A 20,874-nucleotide genomic window follows, 5' to 3' on the forward strand; every position below is an offset into this window, starting at 1 on the left:
GGGGATGCTGGGGGATTTCTGGGGGATGCTGGGAGGATGCTGGGGAACGTTTTGAGGATGCTGGGCGATTTGTCGGCGTGCTGGGAAGCTGTTTGGGGGTATTTGGTGGATGCTGGGCCACGCTGGAGGGACGCCGGTGGGATGCAGGGAAGATGTCTGGGGATGCTGAGGGATGCTGGGGGATGCTGGGGGATGCGGAGCTGCCCAGCCTGGCCGCTGTCCCACCTCCCGGGCGGTGGGTGACCAGCAGAGGGCCCGGCTCCCCCTCCCGCCGCCGCTTTATCCTGCCCAGCTCTCCCCGAGCGCCCAGAGCCGCGGCCGGAGCCGGACCGAGCGGCTGTGCCCGGACACAGCTCCCGTGCAGCCCCGGGGGCTGCGCCGCCTCCGCCACACGCGCTCCCGGAGGGTGCGGGGATCATCGCGGGGGCACGATGCCTTCGCCGGCGCTTCTCCTCCTCCTGCTGCTGCTGCTGCTGGCCCCGGGGGCCGCGGGGATGCGAGGCGGGGCTGGGACCGGCAGCCCCCAGCACGGGCAGGGTGCGGAGGGAGGCAGGACCCTGCCCACGGTTTCCCAGGACATCGCGGAGGTGCCGGTGATGAGGGAGAGGTCTCGCCGGGGGACGGAGGAGGACTCCAAGTCGGTGCAGCAGTACGTGCCGGGGGTGCGGGTGGAGTTCCCGCGGCCCCTCAACTCCGCCAGCCTGCACCCCACCAGGGCCCTGCTGCCATCCAGCACAGACCCCTCGGAGCAGCAGCCGGGGGTCCCCACGGACAGGGACAGGCTAGAGCCGCGAGCCAACCTCACCACCGTGTCCGACAAGCGGCTGCAAATCCACAACCCCCTGTACCCGGTGACCGAGAGCTCCTACAGCGCCTACGCCGTGATGTTCCTGTCCCTCATCGTCTTTGCCGTGGGCATCATTGCCAATCTCTCCGTGATGTGCATCGTGTGGCACAACTACTACATGAAGAGTGCCTGGAACTCCATCCTGGCCAGCCTGGCTTTCTGGGACTTCCTCATCCTCTTCTTCTGCCTGCCTGTGGTCATCTTCAATGAGATCACCAAGAAGAGGCTGCTGGGGGACGTGTCCTGTCGCATTGTGCCCTTCATGGAGGTAAGGGGCTGCACAGGGCCCTGGAGGGGTCAAGGACTCAGCTCCTCTCCTCCCTCCTGCTCTGGAGCAGTGTGTGCTGCTGGTGGCCTGGCACAAGGACTGTGCTCCAGAGACCCCCACGGTGAGGCACGGCAAGGAGCTGAGGGACAGTCCCAATAGTGACCTTCCCTCTGCCTCTGTCCCAGGCCATTCCTCAGGCTCTGCAGCCAGCACCAGCTCTGCCAGGGCTGGGAGGAGCCCATTAGACCCTCCGTTGTCCAGCCACCATGGGCACTTCTATCCACAGGGTCCCTCCATTTCTCTGTCCCAGTCCCAGCCTGACCCCCCCCAAGCCTGGGGGCTCAGCCTCACACTGTGCTGGCTCAGAAACTGGCCCCTGTGGGCTGCTGAGGGTGGCCCTGAGGCAGGGGGGTGCAGGTGGGCAGCACTGTGGTGGGACAGCCCTGGAATTAGGTTTGGGACCTGAGATCTGTGTTTGTCCTCAAGCCAAGCGTGGGAGAGCCAGGCACCTCCTGAGAAGGCCACAGGAGACAGCAGAATGAGCAAAACGGCCTCAGATGGCAGGGTTTGGAGTGATCCTGCTCTTGCACTGGAAACAAATCATCCTCAGGGGAGCCTGGGGTCCAGCTGTGCCCCTCTGTGCCCTTATGGGGCAGATCTAACCTGCCTGTGCTCGTTCTGTGGGGTCAACATTCATCAAAGGGTGCAAACACCTGGAACTGCTCAGAGACAGTGTCAAGTTGCTGGAGACCCTCTCAGGCTTGGTCAGACCAGATGGGGTTCAGGACCAGCCTGTCCCACAGAGCATCCACCCCAGTGTTCAGGGCCCTCAGCTGCTCCGTGCCCTGCTGGCAATGGACAGTCACCTGCCTGTGCCCCAGTGCTTTTGTGCAGGACCTGCAGTGGCACGGGGGTCCCTGGCTGTGCACAGCCCTAGCAGGGGACCCCAGCAATGCCACTGAGGCCTCTGGGTGCAGGGTGATGGACCCGCACTCTGGGTGTCTTGTTGGGCACAGCCCCAAACCTGCACAGCACAGCCCAGCACGGGGATGTGGTGTTTGCTGGGGGAGCTGAGTGCAGCCCCCCTGCTTCACTGTGTCCCTGCTCCTTTCCAAAGCCCAGCCCAGCCCCTCATTAAATGGAGTGTTTGCCCCATCCCTGTCCTCCACCACCACAGGCCTCCATCACACTCAGAGAGGGGCAGGAATGTGCCCAACCAGGCTCAGTGCTCGGGGGAAGGATGGGAAGGGAAGGGTTGATATCCCCAAAGCAGATCCCAGTCCTGAGGAGGATCTGCCACGATCTGCTCACGGGCTCCCTGTCCCTGTGGGAGAACCCTGGGGATGGCACCACCAGGCACAGGGATTCAGCAGCACCAGGGAGCTCCTGGGACAGCTCGGTACTGGAGGAGGCAGGAAGGGACGGGAACGATGGGATGCTGGTGTGGGGGCTACTCCTGCTCAGCCTGTGCTTCCCTCCTGCCCCTCAAAGCACAGGCAGAAAGGGGCTCCAGGTCTTTACCTGGGACTGAGCAGCAGGGAAACACAGGAACAACAGAGCCAAATGTGGGTCAGCCATCAGAGGGTGACCTGTCTGCAGGCCGATGGTTCACGTCCACCTTGAGTGGCCGAGGCTACTGGACAGATGCTGGGAGAACTGGATGCCCTGGCCTCCCTGTGTAGCTGCTCCAATGCCCTGTTGGGGGGGCACAGAGCCAGGTTTTGTGAGCACAGCTGGTTACACGGGCTCCCAGCGCCAGCCCACCTGCAGGGATGTGCTCGGGCTGACCAGTGGCACCAGCTGCATCCCTGCCAGGGCACTGGAGAGCATCCTGTGCTCTGCAGGACCCAGGGGACCAGGAGAGACAGAAGAGCCTGGGGAAGGGTGTGGAGGGAGGGGGCAGGAGCACAGCAGCACTGAGAGAGAGGGAACTGGGCCAATGTGCTGGGTGCTGGCCATGGGGCAGAGCAGGGTACTGGGTGCCCAGGGTGGCTTTGGGCTTTGGGCAGAGGAGCTGGGACATGCTGGGAGGTGGTGCTGAGTGCAGGATGTTGGTGCTGTGCTGGTGCCCTGATGCTGTGCCTGGGAAGACGTTGCTGTGCATAACCAACGGTGCTGCTCGGTGCTGGCATCACCCTCACCATCAACTGCTGGAGGGACCAGCCCCAGACCCAGGAAAAGGCTGGGGGGGGGCCAAGGGGTGCAGCGTTCTGGGCTGCTTCCCAGGCACTCACGTGGAGCCCTGGGACTTTTCCTGAGTGCTGGGAAGGTCCCTCAGCATAGGGTGATGTTTGATGGCTTCGTGAGGCCAGGAATGGCCGCAGCACTGGGGGCACCAGCATGTGACTCTGCCATCGTCCTGGCCAAGGGCTGTGGGACTTGGCTCCCAGCTCTGGGGCTGGGACTGGGAACGCTGATCGTGACCCTGGGTGCCTGGCCAGTCCTCCCAGAGCCACAGAGATTCCTCTGCCTCCTTTGGCCTCCTCCTTTGGCAAAGGGGATGTTTTTCCTGCCATTCTCAATGCAGCGGAAATTGCCCCAAGCTGATTTGGGACAACGGCGCCTTCAATTCTCTTGGCCTGTCCGAGGAGAGCAGGGCAGGGACAAGCCAGCGTGGGGGGGGGTTGGGAACCCTGGGAAGGTGCTGGTGGGTGTGATGGTTCCTGCTTTTCCTCTCCAAGAGCCATCTAGAATAGAGGAAGAGCCTAAGGGACAATCCTGCTGTTCCCACTCTGGCTGGCTGGACAGACAAACATCCAGCAAAGTTTCTCCCTTCTGCAGAGAAGGGGGCTGGGCAGGGACTATGGGTTGGGGGACATATTTATCCACTGTCCTTTCAAGAGTCACAGAAAAGTGGCTCTAACCCTGGGATGCAGCCACAGGCTGTGACCTACCTACAAACTCAGAGGAGGGGTTGTGGTCTTGGGTAGCCAGGGGTTTGCCACAGGCCTGGTAGAGCCAACCTCCTGGTGACGTCCCTGCAGCAGGGCTCACCTGTTCTGCCTCCTCCCTCGCCAGGTATCGTCGCTGGGAGTCACCACCTTCAGCCTCTGCGCCCTGGGCATCGACAGGTTCCACGCGGCCACCAGCCCCCAGGCCAGCACCCGGCCCATCGAGCAGTGCCAGTCCATCATTGCCAAGCTGGCCGTCATCTGGGTGGGCTCCATGACGCTGTCGGTGCCAGAGATCCTGCTCTGGCAGCTGGCGCAGGACACGTCCCCCGTGAACGGCGTGGTGACGGAGTACTGCACCATGAAGCCCTCGTCCAACCTGCCCGAGTCCGTCTACTCGCTGGTGCTCACCTACCAGAACGCTCGGATGTGGTGGTACTTCGGCTGCTACTTCTGCCTGCCCATCCTCTTCACCATCAGCTGCCAGCTGGTGACCCGCCGCATCCGCGGCACCGACAAGAGCGAGAGCCGGGGCACCAAGCACGGCCAGCGCGAGAGCCACCTGAACTGCACCATCATCGCGCTGACCGTCATCTACGGGCTCTGCACCACCCCCGAGAACGTCTGCAACATCGTGGTGGCCTACATGTCCCCCGACATGTCCAAGCAGACCTTGGACCTGCTCAATCTCATCAACCAGTTCTTCCTGTTCTTCAAGTGCTCGGTGACGCCCGTCCTGCTCCTGTGCCTCTGCCGTCCCCTGGGCCAGGCCTTCATGGACTGCTGCTGCTGCTGCTGCGAGGGCTGCGGCCCCGACACCGCCTCCAGCGAGGGCAGCGCCGACAGCAAGCTCAAAACCGAGATGTCCTCCTCCATCTTCTTCGACAAGCCCCGGGAGACCCCCCCACCCCTCCTGGCCCTCGGCACCCCGTGCTAAAAGCGCCACCGGGGAGCTGTAGAGATCGTTCCACCACCTCCTCCCAAGACCAAACGTTGTTTTGCCGTTAGCGCCCGTGTCCGGATTGTGGAACGAAGCAGAAGAGACGGCTCAGGGGGCTGCGCCGTGGGCTCCAAACCCAGCATTGGGGCAGGTGGGGCTTGAGACCCTGTGGCTACATCGGTGACCTTCTTGCCTCTGCCCAAAGGCCAGTGAGGACATCAGCACCCTCCCGTCCTGGCTGCCCGGCTGGGCTCTGTGGGGCTGCTGCTCTGGAGATGGAATTGTGCCGGAAAGGTCCCATCTGAAACCGCGGAGGTGGTCGTGGTGGCTCGCAGAGGACACAGCAAACACAAACTGCCCTCGTCCCGTCCCCTCCCCTCCTGTCAGCCCCTCCACAGTAGGAGAAGGTCCCAGTGACTGTATCCCACGGATCCAAGCCGTGCCCTGTATGAGCTCAATAAACCAGTAACCTAGAGCACATCGCACCTGCAGCCACCGGCACCGCCGGGCTGAGCCCCGGCAGCCCCTTGGATGGCCCTTCCCTAAACCTGAGGGGCTCTGGGGTGGGCATGAACAGCTGAGGGGGCTTGAGGGCAGGGAAGCAGCTCTGCCAGGGCAGGCAGCAGGTACAGGAGGTGAGGAAAGGCCCCTTTGCCCCCTCCTCTGGGGTGATGCTGAGCGGTGCCTGTGGGAGGGTTCCCTCTGAAGCATCAGGCTTTGGGGTGGTCTCTAGGACTTGAACTGGTCCCAGTAAAGCCCAGCCAGCCCAGCACTGGGCTGCAGTGCCCCACAGCCTGCAAGGCAGCTGGTTCCTTACCTGCATTATGCAGGACTGCTGTGCAGTGCCTGGGGGGGATGTGGGACCACCGCCCCTTGGGGAGCCTTGGGGTGAGCACATCTCACTGTCCCCTGCAGGGCTCTTGGCCCTCATCCACCTGCCCACTGCAGGGACAGGACTGTCCAGGGAGATGGTCTCAGGACATAAGGGTTTCCAACCCCACATCCACCCCCTGCCCACGGCTCCTCTCTGGGGCAGTCGGGGGGTGGTGGCTCGGGGAGCAGCCAGGGTTGTGGATCTGCCTGAGGGCAGGCTGGTCATGGCTGCCCATCCACCAGGAGCTGTTAGAGCTCCTTGTCCCAGCTGCTGGCAGCCGCCCCAGCCCCCGAAATGCCGGGGCAAGGGAGACGGTTGCTACGGGCAGTGAAAGCGAGGGGCTCACTGTGGGCTTTGTGCACAACACCCACCGGGCTCCGCTCGGGCTTTGCTTTCACAGCTCCGTTTCCAGGGAAACAAAAGCCCCAGTTTTCTTCCGAGAGCACAAAACTGGGTTTTTCCTTTCATCCTCCTCCCCCCCTCCCCTGCCAACAACCCAGCGCTGGGTCCCACAGTTTGGGAGAAGAGGGGTCTCACCCTGGCACAGGGATGCAGTGGGGTGCAGAGCCCAGGCCGTGCCTTTAACTCCCGTGTGTCCCCTCGGGGCAAGCGGGGTCCCCATGGGGGTTTGAGGGCAGTGGGGGCAGTGAGGGGGAGCATCTCTCATGTGCCTGGTCCACGTAGCTCAGTCCTGAGCCCGGGCCAAGGGCGAACAAAGCTGGGCTTGTGCTGCTGCAGGGCTGGATGGGTGGGGAGGGGGAGCGCGGGCGGGGGCAGGGGAGGTGCAGGCAGCACCATCACCATGGGCTGTGGCAGCACGTGGCCCCACAGCGGGCACAGCACCCCACGGGCTGGGCTGAACCCCAGGCCTGCTGCCAGGGCACCTGCCAGGCACAGGGCACAGCCCTTGGCCGGAGGGGCAGGGGTGGAGGGACCCCAGAAGCCCCCAGGGGATATGGGGCAGGAGGCCACCCCCAAAGGACACAGGGCAGGGGGATGCCGGCAGCAGGAAGGGGCAGGAGCAACAGAGTGCCCAAGCTCATCCTGGCACCCAGGCCAAGGAAATGAGGCATCCAGAGGTGGCTCCAGCCCCTCTTGGGTGAGCATGACCACATGGATGGCGCTGCCTGGGGGACAGGGACCCCCATCCTGGGCAGGGCCCAGTGGTGAGGAAGTAACGTGACTGCAACCACACCCCCAACGCAAAATTGTTAATTTATTATTAGGAGGCAAAAAAAAAAATTGTACAGTTACAAGAATCATTCCCCAACAGAGGTCAAATCTGAGCCAAAATACCTTTTTTAAAAAAAAAGGGGGGAGTAGGGGGTGACAACACTTTACAAGTCATTAAATTAAAAAAAAAAAAAAAACAAGAAAAGAACCAACAAAAAGAAACCTCTCTTTGTGCAATTCTGCAAAAACAAGAACAGAAGATAAACCCCTGGTCTGACGCCCCAGAGCTGAGTGGGAAGAGGCTGAGAGGGGACCCTGCAGCCCTCCCAGCCACTCCCACCCTGTGCCCCAGCCCTGCGCTGGGACTGGCAACTGCCTTCCCCCTGCACACCCACCCTCCAGCAGCCCCCCAGCACAGCTGAGTCCTCAAAAACTGGCCCCAAACAATCTGGCCAGGCCCCCAGGCTGCACCTGCAGAGCCCCAGCCAATCATCACATGGCACAGATGGCCACAGCCTTCCTCACCCCCCCCAAAACCTCCCCTCATCCTCCTGCCACCTGCAGACAAGGGCCCAACTCTGGTCCCCACAAGCCCCCTCTGTGCCCTGCCCCACAGCTCCCACGACCCCCAGCCAGGGCAGCAGAGCAGGGGGTGGCACAGGGAGCAGGGAATGGGGAGCAGGGATGGGGAGCAGGGATGGGGAGCAGGGAATGGAGGGCAAGGAATGGAGAGCAGGGCATGGGGAGTTGAGCACGGGGAGTAGGGAATGGGGACAGAGAATGGGGAGCAGGACATGGGGAACAGCACAGGGATCACCTCCCTGGCTCCAGTGAGATGCTCTGAACGTGTCTCCAGGTGCCCCCATGTGTCCCTCCCTCCCCAGGGTCCCCGTGGGATGTCCCCAGCCAGAGCAGAGCCAGCAGCCCCAGCCAGGCACAGGCAATGCCATTTGGCACACGGGGAGCCAGGGCAGCCACCCCAAAAGGCTACAGGGGGCTGACACAACTGTAGGGCAGCTGCATGGCAGGAGCCAGCCCCCTGCACCCCCAGGGGCTGCTGGCATTGCTGGGCCCCCTGCACTGGCACCAGTCCCCCAGATCAGCCCACCCTGAGCATCCAGGCTGGGCAGTGGGCAGGATTTGGAACAGGCACAGGAGCAGGGGACATGTGGGGCAGGGGGACAAGTGGCCCTTGGCCCCAGAGAGGGGTTGGGGCAGTGGCACATCAGCCAGAGGCAATGGGGGGAGGCTGATCACAGCGCTTGTGTCTAATCCCTGTCCCCTGGAGCCCAGGGGCAGCATCACCCCCTCCCCCAAACCCTGCCCGTAAGGCTGAAGCCTGAGACAGGGCAAGGTGGGCACCTCCTGATGCCCCCAGGGTGGTGTCTGCCTGGAGGCAGCAGCAGGACACCCAGAGAAGGGAAGATGGAGCCCCAGGGGACCTGCCTGCAGCTGGCACAGTCCCATCCCCAAGGGCTGCCTTCTGCTACCACCCTCCTCTTCCTCCCAGCGCTGACCCTCGGGGAGCCCCAGCTTTCCTACTGCTCACAGGGCCCAGTTTAGTAACAGCACTATCCCTTAAATTAAAAAATTAAAATATATATACATATATATATATACTGTATACACAGACAACAACAGAACAGTGCCAAAATGGAGGGAGAGAGGGAGAGAGGGGAAGGGGAAGAGAGGAGAGGAGAGGAGAGGAGGGCAGTCGGACATTTTCTTTACAATAAAAACAAGGACTCTGCCCCAACATGAGCAGAGTCTGGGGTCCCCTAAAAATACCCATCTAGAGAGAGAGCCGGAGGGACAGAGCAGGAGAGAGGGGCACGGGCTTGTACAATGGCATCTTCCCCGATCCGAGCCAAGCCCGCGGGATCTCAGCTTCGCCTGGACTTCGAGTGCTGGATAAGCCACTGTAGGGTGATGTCTGCAGAGGCAAGGGGACACTTACAGCCTCTCCCCCTGGCTGTCACCCCCTCCTGTGCCAACCCCTGTGCCCCCAGCCCTCGGCACTCACCGATGTTGTCCTTTTCTTTGCAGGAGATGGAATAGCAACAGATCTCCCGGTCCTGGATCGCCGAGAGGTTCCTGTGGGAGAGGGGCAAGCGCTGGCTGCAGACCCTGGGCTGTGTGGGGCAGCTTAGGGAGACACTTCCAGGCAGCCCTTGGAGGGGGCTCCGAAACAGGGCACACTGAAGGGTCAGAGGCTCCCCAGGAGCTGCGTGTGGGTCAGGAGAGGGCACCAGCACTCTGAGGGCAGAGGTGGTTTTGGGGGGTGGAGGAATGTGATGGGGCAGGAGGGACCTGCTCCCACCAGAGAGCCTGGCCACAAAATTTCACAGCTGCTCCCCAGCTGTGCAGCCAGACAGGGCAGGCAGGGTGACCAGAGCAGCACCCCTGGGGAACCCAGCCCCAGAGCCCACCGTGAGACCCCCGGGGAGCCCGGTCCCACTGTCCCCAGCTCCACCACCCAGCACCACGCTGTGCCAGGCCCACACGCCACCGTGTGGCACACGGGACCCAGCCCTGGCTCTGGTGGCTCCAGCTCCTCTCTGTCTCCACAAGGTGTCACCTCAGATGTCCTCAGCCACCCGTCTGTGCCGGCCTGCCCCGGGCACCACAAGGTCACCCCAGATGGGTGACCCTGCTGGTGGGGACACGGCAGAACAAGGTGTGGGGGTGGTCACACTGTGTCACAGCCCCACTGTGGCTGCCTGGGACACTGGCAGACTTACATCTTCTCGATGAGCTCCTTCTCATCCAAGGCACCAGGCAGGTCCCGCTTGTTTCCCAGGACGAGGACCTGCAGGGAGGGACAGGGCACACCTGAAGCTCCCAGCTGCCAGACCAGGCAGGATCCTGCTTCTGCCACCCAGAAGCAGAGTCTGCTTGTGATTCAGGACAGCCCTAGCCACTCCACCAGGATGTCCCAGATGGAGAAAACCCCTTCTGCAGCAATCAGGAGGCAGAGCACTTCAATTAACTGCCTTAATTAGCCTGTGTACAGCATCTCTTATACACTCTCTACTCCCAGTGTGGAGATGGCCCCACAGCAAATCCTCCCTGAAGGGCACCAGCATCTGTTGTGCCATCTAGGACTTTCTCCCAGGAGCCTCTTGCTGTCTTTGAGCAAAAAGTCAAGTGAAAGGGCTAATCCTGACGTTACCAGCACGAGCAAGCTGTGGATGCCGGGCAGACTCTGCTCTGCAGGCAGCCAGCACCAACCAGCAACGGCTGCTTGCGCCATCCACTGATCCCTCCCGATTTCAAGGCTTTTCACATCCTCAAAAGGCATTCTCAGACTGGGCAAGGAAAATAACCACCTGGCAGGACTGGTTTGTCCCGCCAGAGCGCCCACACGACTGTCACCTGACAGGGGCAGCGCCGAGGCTGCACGTCCAGGCTGAGCCGGGGCTCTGCAGCAACGCAGCATGCAGCATCTCCCCGTTCCAATCCCGAGGCTTGCTCTCCCAGAGGAGAGCGTTCAGAGGGCTACAACTGCAGCGTGGTGTGTCAGGAGCTTAATTTAGCAGGCAGCGGACGTTCGGGATCCGTGGCGAGATCCTCAATTAGCTCCTTTCAAAGGAGGCCGGTTCGGGATGCTCTGTGCACATCCCACCCTGGCACGTGCAGTGTGCCTCATGCTGTGCCCTGTCCCCACCTCCTGCACACGTCACAGCCCCAGGAGCCACTCTCCCAGGAGATGGGGGACCTTAATGTCACACCATAAATCAGGCGCAAGAGGACAGATTGAACACACAGGGGTCTGGTCTGTGCTCCTTGCCCTAAAGCTCCCTCTCTCTCTGTTGCTTGGCCTAGCTCTGGCCTAGAAAGCTCCCTCAGGAGCGCAGTGGGGAAGGGTTTCCCCCCAAGGAAGGGGATCCCTGCCCTGAATCTGCTCTGCAAGCCCTGGCAGCCTCGGGATGACGAGTGGCTGTGGGGACAGACCGAGGCAGCAGCTCACCGGGATGCCCTGGAGCTGCGGCTTATCCAGCAGGTTGTGCAGTTCATTCTTGGAGGCCTCAATCTTCTCCTGGTCAGCAGCATCCACCATGTACCTGCAAGGGAAGGGACACCCCTGAGCACAGGCACTGGACACTGGGCCATGGAGGGAGTAGGGAGTGGAGGACCCACCCTGTCTCCATCCCTGCAGGTGACAGCAGGGACAGGCTGGGCAGGAGAAGCTGCAGGACACACGTTGTCCCCAAACACCCAGTGAAGAGGAGACATTGACCCAAGAGGGGGAAGGACCTGCTCATCCCATCAATGGGGTAATCTTGGAAGGGGCCACGGAGAAAATGGGTGTGAAGCCCATGGTCAGCAACGCTGCTCTGAGCACACAGGGAGATTTGGGGAAGGATTTCACTCTTGTGGGCTGACACTCATCCTGCAAAGGATATTAGGGAAAATTTGTTCCCTGAATGGGTGGCCAGGCACTGGAACAGGCTGCCCAGGGCAGTGGTGGAGTCACCATCCCTAGAATTTTTAAAACCATCTGGGGACATGGTTTAGTAGTGACCATGGCCGTGTTAGATGACCTTAGGGGCCTTTTCCAACCTTAGTGATTCCATGACAATTCAGTGGTTCTAACTACAGACACAGGTGTCCAGCCCCACCATCGCAGCTCCCCTGGCAGCCAGCCCAGTCTCCTGGGGTTGGACTGTGCCCACACCCACTGGAGAGGCTCAGCATCGGTGTGTGGGTGACAGTGGAGCTCTGGCTCCCGGGATACTCACACGATGGCACTCACTCCGCGGCAGTACCGCTCCCACATGCTGCGGAACCGTGGCTGGCCCCCAATGTCCCAGAGCTGTGACAGGGAGATCGGGGTTACTCTGGTGCCCTCTCCATCACCCCAGTGCCCCAAGCACCCCAGTCCTGCTTAAGATCACGTGGCCACCCAGGGCATTTTGTCCATGCACCAAACCCGTCCCCATGCCGTCCTCTTCAGCTCAAAGCTGGGGAGGAGGCTCCTGGCTCAGTGAAGCAAGGAGATGCTTCCCCTCAGGAAGGGCAGCTGTAGGACGCTGAATCCCCCTGTGGTTTGCTTCTGCTGGCCCGAGCTGAGTGCTCCTCCCCATGTCCACCACACCTCCTGCTCTTTCCCTGAGGCATTTCCCATTTCAGAACACTCTCAAAAGTGTTCCTGCAGCAGCCAGAGATCCCCAGCCATCTTTTCAGGCGTGTCCCGCAGCTATTTCCCAGTTCAACTCAGGGCCCTGGAAAGATCCAGAAGGGGTAGAACCTTCCTCTCCCTTTGCTTCTGAGGCAGAGACCACCACTTGAAGCCATGACCTGTTTTTCTCAGCACTGCCACCCTCAGCAAGGTGACCACCTCCATGAGTCCCCACCAGCAAGCCAGAGGTACAAGGAAACCTCCAGCATTGCAGCCTGGACTGGCTCTTACTGCACAAGTCTGGATCTCCCACATCCCATCATCTCTTTTGGTGGGTACCTGCAGGACCCTAACAGGGCAGATCTCTCACTTCCAGACGGTGGAATCACAATCCCTGGAAGGGTTCAAAAAACACGGGGATGTGGCACTTGGGGACATGGTTCAGTGGTGAACATGGTAGTGCTGGGGGAACAGTCCCTGAAATCCTTCCAAGTCCAGCAGAAGAGCCACCAATCTCCCTTCCCTCCACCTTCCATCCCTAGAGCCCTAACCAGCAGTAACACCTGCATCTTACCTTTATGGTAACATTCCCCTTGGTGATCTTCCTCATGTTGAAGCCCACCGTGGGGATCATGTCTTCGTTGAACTGCCCTGACTGTGAGGAACAAGGTGAAAGAGCGTTAGGAGGCAGAGGAACATGGTCAGCCAGCTCACCCAAAAAGAAGGGCATTCCTTTCCTGCCCCTTCCCTGTTGGGAGAAAATGTGGTGGGGGAGGGAAATCATCCACCATTGTTTCATTGTCCCGGCTTGGTGAGCATTTTGCATGTTAATCACCCTCTCTTTGTACACTTTTGTTATTAGTATTGTTGCTGTCACTGGTCCTTTTCTTACCTCATTGCTGTTACCAGTAAATTGTTCTTATCTCAACCCCTGATCTTTTGCCCTTTGTGCTTCCAGTTGGAGTGGGAGGGGGAAGCAAGTGGTGGGAGCACTAAACTGGGGGAACACCATTCCTAAACCAGGACACTGCAGCTGCCTCCAGCAGCCTCCTTGGGACTCAGATCAGGTTGGGGAGCCAACAGGGAAGAGGGTTTGATAACCAGGTTAACACAGCCGCGAGGATTTTGGCCATCAGCGCCAGAAACCTGCAAGGAATCACCAACCACGGCCAAACTCATCCTAGCAGCTCTTAAAACCTCAGTTTCTTGAAGGCTTTTCTGGGTTTTCTCTCAGTTAACACAAACCTCACAACAGGAAGGCAAGATTTATGCTGTTTTCTCATAAGCAGATTTTGGAGCCAACGACTCCTCCAGACCCACCACATCACCAAGTCCCCAGGGTTTTCCTGACCTCTTCCAACGTCTCTGCAGTACACACCACTTCCCTTTTTCATTTCCCTTTTGCATCCAACAGCAAAACCCAGCAGCCAAGGGGTGTCCAGGCCACCCTGCACCCAGAAACCACTGTGGGGAACGGCAGGGAAGGGTGCAGGGAGAGGAGGGGAAGCAGGAAGGGATCCACAGGGGATGTCTCCTCTGGACTGAGGTTCAATGCACAACTTGGCTTTATGAAATTAAGAAATTCACAGGCTTTGATCACCAGACACAGAGAGCAATTGCTGAAGAGCTCCAGGAAGCTGCAGACACCTCCCTCAGGGATCCCAGACCACGTCACAGGATCTGCTGCCTGTGCAAAAGCCACCCAAGGCACAGTTCAGGCAGAGAGAGGATGGGTTGCAGGAGCCAGGAGACACCTCCTCTTTCCTCCATGGGGAAAGTGAGGCACAGCCTTGCTCCCTGCCCCAAATCCTTCCCCCCTGCAGCACCCGCCTCCAGGGGCCAAGGGGTCAGCAGGAAACCCCTTGAGCTGTCCAAAACAGGCTGGGAATGTGACAGTCGTAGTCCAGGATGGCTTGCACGTGGTCCCTGCTGTCCCAGCACCCACAAAAACATCTTCAACGTGCTGCAGCTTGCTCAGCTTCTCCTGCATCAGCTGCTCTCTGAAAGCAGCTCAGTGGTGGAAACACAGCTTTCCTCTCCAGCTATCCCTGACTGTGGCATCTTCAGCACATCTTCAGCTCCCAGCAGGCTCCAGCCATCCACAGCTCCACTGCCAGGAAATCAGAGACTACCCAGCTGGAGACATGCAAAAGCTTCACTGGACATATCCTAGCCCCTCACAAATTTTGGTTTTGCAATGGGCACAGCACCCATGCTGACCCTGGAGATGATACCAAGCCACACTGATCACTTGGGAATGAGGTTTCACTGGGATGCACAAAAATCATTGCAGGCATGATGGGTTTCGAGGCTCCAACTGGCAGACCAGGTCTTCACAGGCTCCAGTTGATTGCTGATTTTGCCAGGGTTCCCCCAGCAGTCTGCCCAAACCACTCTGCCTCGCTGCCCTGCCTGGAAGGGTTGGGTTACTGGGACAGGTGGCCAGGATTCAGCTTTTGCAGGGGCAAGCAGTGCCCAGAGCAGATGGCCTCACCACCACCACTGCCTGCATTACCACACATGGCCTGGCTCCACAGCACCCCTCAGCTTGGAGATCCATCATCCCAGGCCATGAGCATGGAGGGAAACCCACAGGCCCCTCCTGGCCCTGCTCCCAGCAATGCTGAGACAGGCTGTGCTGCCCTCCCTGACCCCACCGGCCCCATCTCCAGGGCACTGGGTACCTCAAGAGCAAAAATGGGACCTGGGGACAGCAGCCAGGCCATGCATGTGCTGTCCCTAGGGCCCAGGTGACACTGGCATGGCCAACAGTGCTGTAAGCCCACCCGAGTCAGGCAGGGCGACGCATCCCACTCCCTGCAATGCAGTTAATGCACATATTTATTTCTTTTTTTTTTTAAGAGCACAGTATCACTGAAGCTCAGGGTTGGGTGTTTTTTTTCCTCATAAAAATTAGGTTCCTCAGATGAAAGGGAAAACCCTTGGGCTGCTTTTGCTTCTTCAGCACTGCCTCACAGCCCAAAGTATGCTGGACAGCAGCGCTGAGGCTGCGCTGACCCAACTCTCTGTGAGATGCTCCCAGCAGCTCCCCAAGGACAGGCAGCACAGCCTCAACTCTGATGGGAAGCCAGCAGCTCTGGGGAAGATTTGCAGCAGTGTCTGGTCCCACCTCTGTCCACAGAGACACCGTAAATGCCTATAAATCTATCAGGGGCTGCTCTCGTTCAGATGCGTCTGCAGTGGGGCAGCACGAAGCACTGGTGGCTCAGTTTGCTGCTGGCCCAGATTTTGGGGTGCTGGACATGTGCAGCCCCCCCTGACATCAGCACTACTTGATGGCAGCACAGAGTCTGTTATAGAAGCTCTGGAGAACTGGCTGGACGGTCACAGTGTTGAGGTGGGTCTGTGCAAACCTCGTGGAGTTCAAAGAGGCCAAGTGGAAGATCCAGCACCTGCTGTCAGGGCAATCCCAAGCATAAATCCAGCCTGGGTGGAGAATGGCTGGAGAGCAGCCCTGAAGAGAAGGACTTGGGGGTGTTGGTGGATGAAAAGCTTAACATGCCCCATCCCTGGAAACGTTCAAGGTCAGGTTGGACAGGGCTTGGAGCAACCTGGGCTGGTGGAAGATGTCCCTGTATGTCCTTACCCATGGCAAGGGTGTTAGACAAGGTGACCTTTAAAAGTGCCTTGCAACCAAAACCACTCTATGACCCTGTGATCTTGGAAAACCACCACTGTCCATTTTTCCTGGCTTATGCTAGCAGAGATTGCAGTAGCAAGACAAGACCATGCCCCATCCAGATTCTTCTCCTCTTCCAGAAACATGGGAGAAACCCTCCCAAAAAACCTACCCCCTTCTGCATTATGAAGCTAAGGGGCAAAGATGCTCCTGTGGAGGGTCCAGGTGCTGCATCTGGAGGCAGAAGGACCACAAGTCAGCATGAGGGAGTCAGCTGGTCAGTGAAGGGGTCAGTGGCTTTCCAGGGATGGATGGGAGCAGGCACTGAGCTCTTCAGTCCTCCAAGCCACTCTCAGGACATGCCTCCACCAGCAGTGCTGTCGGGAGAGCCACGGCATCCATCATCCTACCTGATGCCACACAAGAGGCTGATGTGGTTCCACAGAACGGCTGAAGTTGGAAGGAACCACAGTGGGTCATCTGGTCCAGCCTCCCTGCTCAAGAGGGGTCATCCCAGAGCAAAGGATGACATCCAGACTCCAAACTGGCTCTGGGCAGCCTTTCCAGTGCTTGGTCACCCACACACTAAAGTTCTTCCTCGTGTTCAGGTGGAACTTCTTGTGCATCAGTTCCTGCTTGTTGCCTCTTGTCCTATTGCTCAGCATCACTGAGCAGAGCCTGGCCCATCCTCTGACATCTCCCTGCAGATACTGACAGATTTGATGAGGTCCCCCCTCAGATGTCTCTTCTTGAGGCTGACCAAGCCCAGCTCCCAGGGAGGGAAGGAACCACCCAACTTCCAAGCAACCAGAGTCCATTTTTCAGTCAGGTGCAGCTAAAAATCCTGGAACACAAGGACAGTGCCAACCACACCCAGAGCAGCTCCAGCCCCAGCATCGCTCTGAGGGAAGGGGGGCACCTCGTGCACCCACACAGACGTCTTGTGAGGTGTCTCCAACGATGCCAAAATCCCATGAACTTCTCAGTTCAGGTTCTTCCCCTCCCCAAAGCACAAATCACAGCTATTTCCCCTTCCAACACCCCCATTGCAACACCCTACAGCCAGGCGCCTCCAGCCCTCCTCAGGCAGTTCCTGTCGAGTCGGCATTTTCTGTGTCACGCTGTTACTTCACTGTCCCCAACACCTTCTTTCCAGGACGTTTCCTCAAGGGCTGCTGCCCCTTTTCCTGTGTATTTGCCACAAAAGTGAACTTTCCAAATAACCTGAACTCGGCCACCGAGCCTGACTGCCCTGCAAGGGTGTCAAACACCCCACCACAGACCTGTTACACCGGCAGGCCATGGTGCCAGCTCCTGCCCCCTCCAGAGCTGCTGGAGTTCCTCAAAGTCCCTTACCAGCAATCCTGGCTAAGCAGACAGAGTCCTGGTGCACGGGTTCTTCCAGGTGGGGTCTTGCCCACAGTAGAACTGCCTGCTACAAAGTGTTTCCTTGCAGGAGCAAACCCCACGGAGCCCACGCTGAGCCCCGTCTGTGGATGTGGTTGGGTGAAGAGAGGGCATGTGGGGAACAGGGTAAAATGAGGACCTGGCACCAAGGGAAACCTCCCAAAGAGCATGGCTCCAGTGCAACCAAGCCTCCAAATGGGCTGAAAATCCCCTGTGACAGCCCAGCACCCTGAGCGAGCAGCAATAACTCCCTGTGCTTTGGAGCCACGGCACCGAGCAAGCAAAGTGCAGGGACAAGGAGGGCAGTAGAGCAGCCAGGGCAGCTGGAAGATCCACATCCTCCTCCCTCCATGAAACCCTGCGGGGAGCGACAGCCCAAACCTGACCCTTCGGGATCCGCCCACCTCGCAGCATCACCCGTGGAGAGAGCGAGAGCAACCCAAAAAGCAAGAGAGGAAACTCCACCGAGCATCCCCATGGCTGAAACCACGCCCTGGGCTTTGGGATCGCGCTCCCGATCTGCTGCCGGATCCAGGGACCCCGCGGAGGAGGCAGCACAGCTGGGGAGAGGCCAGGGTTGGAGGTGCCCGAGGCGGGTGTCACATCCCCACTGGGGTGTGGAGCGTGTGCTGCAGCAGCAGCAGCACCCGGCACCCACGGCACCCTGCTGCTGCCGGTGGGTGCTGCCCGAGGAAGGTCGCCAGGCAAACACCTCCTACACCGGCCCCTGGGCAATGAAACCTGGCGGCTCAGAGCCCAGCAGGGTCATCGCCAGGGCCCCCACCCGCGCGTCCCGGCGGCGGCACGGACGATGACAAAGCTCCTGCTGCAACCCGTACGAGGGCAGGAGCTTCCCGGCTGCCGGGGCCGAGGCTCCCGCAATCCTGGGCGGCGGCAGCAGCAGCAGCACCCACCCCAGGGCACCAGAACCGGCTGCTGCCCACCGGCAGAGCCCCGGCCGGGAAGGGCAGGGAGCTCCCTGATCCTTCCCCGGGGCCTGCTCCAGGCACCGCGCTGGGCTCCGCGGATGCGGGGAGCAAACGCCGGGGTTCGCCTGGACCCCTCCCGATGCTGCTGGACCGGCACCCCGCACCCCACACTGCACCCCAGAGCGTGCCCCACTGCCTGCAGCTCGCACCCCACCCCGCACCCCACTGCCCAAATGCATTTCCAGGCTGGGGTGTGACAGGGCGGAGCCATTCCGGGGAGCACCCAAGGGGCGCAACTGGGGGGCTGCAACGGGGGTTGCAATGGGTGAGGTGCAATAGGGGGGGTGCAATGGGGGGATGCAATGAGGGGGTGCAATGGGTGAGGTGCAATGCGAGGGGGGTGCAATGGGGGATGCAATGGGGGGTACAAGGCGCAGGGGTGCTGCCCTGGGGTGGCCCCGCTGCTCCCCGGGGATGTGGGGGATGCGGGCGTTCCCCGGGGGGATGCGGGCGTTCCCCGGGGGGCTCACCGCGATCACGTTGACGAAGGTGGTCTTGCCCGAGTACTGCAGCCCCACCAGGGTCAGCTCCATCTCCTCCTTCCAGAACAGCGCCCGGAACCAGTCCAGCAGCTTGTTGAAGAGCGCCAGCATGGTGCCGGGCCGGGCCGCGCCGCGCCGAGCGGGGCCGAGCGGAGTCGAGAGGAGCCGAGCCGGGCCCAGCTGGGCCGAGCCGAGCCGAGCCGAACGGGGCCGAGAGGGGCCGAGCCGAGCCGAGCTGGGCCGCGCCGAGCCGAGCCGGGCCGAGAGGGGCCGAACCGAGCGGGGCCGAGCGAGGCCGAGCCGGGGCGGGGCCAGTCGGGGCGGAGCCGGGAAGGGCCGAGGCGATCCGAGCGGGACCGAGCGGAGCCGAGTCGAGCCGAGCCGAGCCGAGTCGAGCCGAGCCGAGCCGAGTCGAGCCGAGCGCGTCCGGACCGCGCCGGTCGGAGCCGATGGAGGCCGAGCCGCCGCCGCCCGTATTGTCCGAGCGCAGCCCCCGCCGAGGCACCGGGTGGGGCCCGAGCGCCGCCGCTGCCGCGCCCCCTCCCGGAGCGGAGGACCCACCGCACCGGGCACGGGACAGCGCGCCCTGCGGGACACCCCGGGATACCCGGGATACAGCGGGATACCCGGGATACCCGGGATACAGCGGGATACCCGGGATACAGCGGGATACAGCGGGATACAGCGGGATACCCGGGACACGCTGGACACTCCGGATACCCCGGGACACCCTGGGACACGTCGGGACAGCCTGGGACATCCCGGACCCCCCAGGATGCCCTGGGGCACCCCGGACACCCAGGGATACCCTGGGACACCTGGGACACTCCGGGATGCCCTGGGACACCCCGGACACTCCCGGACATCCCGGGCGCAGTGTGCAGAAGGGCTGGGGGTATTGAAGGTGTGGCAGTGCCAGGTGGGAGAGATGCAGGGCACGGGGGTGAAGGAGTTGGGGGTGCAGTGGTACTGGGGATGCAAAAGTCCTGGGGCACTGAGGGTGCAGGGATGCAGGGTGTGGTCAGCGTAGGGAACCGGGGGGTGCAGGGGCGTGGGGTGTGCAGGGGTGGATAGAAATGCTTGGTGTCCGAAGCAGGGTGGGGGCTGTGGGGTGCAGTGGGTGCCAAGAGCCCCGAGCAGTGCCCCAGGAGCTGATGAGCAAATTTCCACCTGGAGAAGGAGACACAGCCCAAAGGCACAAACGGCTTCCTCGAAGGATGGGAGGACTGACACGCAGGGCTATTTGTGATTCCCTCGTGCTGGGCTGCTTTATTCCAGCAGTGGCTGGGGAGAGCCCGTGTGCGGAGGTTGCTCGTGCTCCCACGAGAGACGAGGATGCTGCACCCATTGCTAAAGCTGCCTGAGACAAAGATGTATGCACAGAAAAGAGGGAAACGGGGATGGGGTTGGATTCACCTCACAGGGGATATCTCAACCCCTGATAAGTAATGGTGGGAGTTTCCACCATGTGCTGCAAGTCTGGGAAGCTGCCTTTGTTTTTGGAGGCAGAAACCATTTTGCTTTCAGAGCTGCTGCAGTCTGCTCAGGATCCCCGTGCTCTCAGGGGGAGGCCTGAGGAAGCAGGAATATCATTGCTTTCTGTAATTACCCCATCACAGCTCCTCCTCATACCAGTGAAAAATTCTTCATCCCTCTCCCGTTCTTGCATGTAATTTCTGATTGAGGAAATTTTTTTTCATAGAATCACAGAATTGTTCAAGTTGGAAAGACCTTTAAGATCATCAAGTCCAACTGTTACCCCAGCACTGCCGTGGTCACCAGTAAACCATGTCCCCAAGTCACCATCCTCCATCCCTGCAGCTCTGACCCCCATTGTCACCCCATGGTCTCCATGCCAGAAGTTTGGGACTGGGCAGAGTCTTGTGCAAGGCTCCAGGGCCTCTCCAGACAAGAGCATATTTGACATTCCCAGGAGGTTTTGATGTGGTTGCTCAACCAAGTTCCTTAAGGAAACTAAATGGTCAGGGCTGTGCTCATGTGGGTGATGGGTGGCTTCTCCTCCTGTTCCCTGGTTCAGAGTTTAACCCCTGGGCTACTGAGGACCAGCCCAAACAGATGTCACTCCCGTGTCCCACAGTGTCCTCTGGTGCTGGGTGGGTTCCACCTCCTGCAGGTGCTCTCACAGGGCCTTCTGGGACCCCAGTGCTGCCCTGGAAATGTCAAAGTATGCCCTGAAATGTCTCCTTTCCAGGTTATGGCTTGGTCAGTGATTACTTGGAA

At 60.4% G+C, this 20,874-nt stretch overlaps 2 protein-coding genes across 2 annotated transcripts; one reads left to right on the forward strand and one right to left on the reverse strand.

Moving 5' to 3' along the window:
- The first annotated feature begins 319 nt into the window (after positions 1 to 319).
- On the forward strand, positions 320 to 5,421 carry GPR37L1 (G protein-coupled receptor 37 like 1). The gene is made up of 2 exons (XM_050327093.1): positions 320 to 1,115; positions 4,134 to 5,421. Exons 1-2 carry the CDS (start codon positions 432 to 434, stop codon positions 4,941 to 4,943), a joined length of 1,494 nt encoding a protein of 497 aa, XP_050183050.1. The 5' UTR covers positions 320 to 431; the 3' UTR covers positions 4,944 to 5,421.
- A 1,597-nt stretch (positions 5,422 to 7,018) lies between these two features.
- On the reverse strand, positions 7,019 to 18,899 carry ARL8A (ADP ribosylation factor like GTPase 8A). The gene is made up of 7 exons (XM_050326980.1): positions 18,622 to 18,899; positions 12,690 to 12,770; positions 11,736 to 11,809; positions 10,964 to 11,057; positions 9,735 to 9,802; positions 9,017 to 9,087; positions 7,019 to 8,926 (listed from the first exon to the last, which is right to left on the reverse strand). The coding sequence occupies exons 1-7, from the start codon at positions 18,742 to 18,744 to the stop codon at positions 8,877 to 8,879; spliced, it is 561 nt and encodes a 186-aa protein (XP_050182937.1). The 5' UTR covers positions 18,745 to 18,899; the 3' UTR covers positions 7,019 to 8,876.
- Positions 18,900 to 20,874: the final 1,975 nt, after the last annotated feature.

This window comes from Myiozetetes cayanensis, unplaced genomic scaffold, assembly GCF_022539395.1.
Source record: "Myiozetetes cayanensis isolate MyiCay16 unplaced genomic scaffold, myiCay2020 scf32, whole genome shotgun sequence".
NCBI classification, from domain to species: domain Eukaryota; kingdom Metazoa; phylum Chordata; class Aves; order Passeriformes; family Tyrannidae; genus Myiozetetes; species Myiozetetes cayanensis.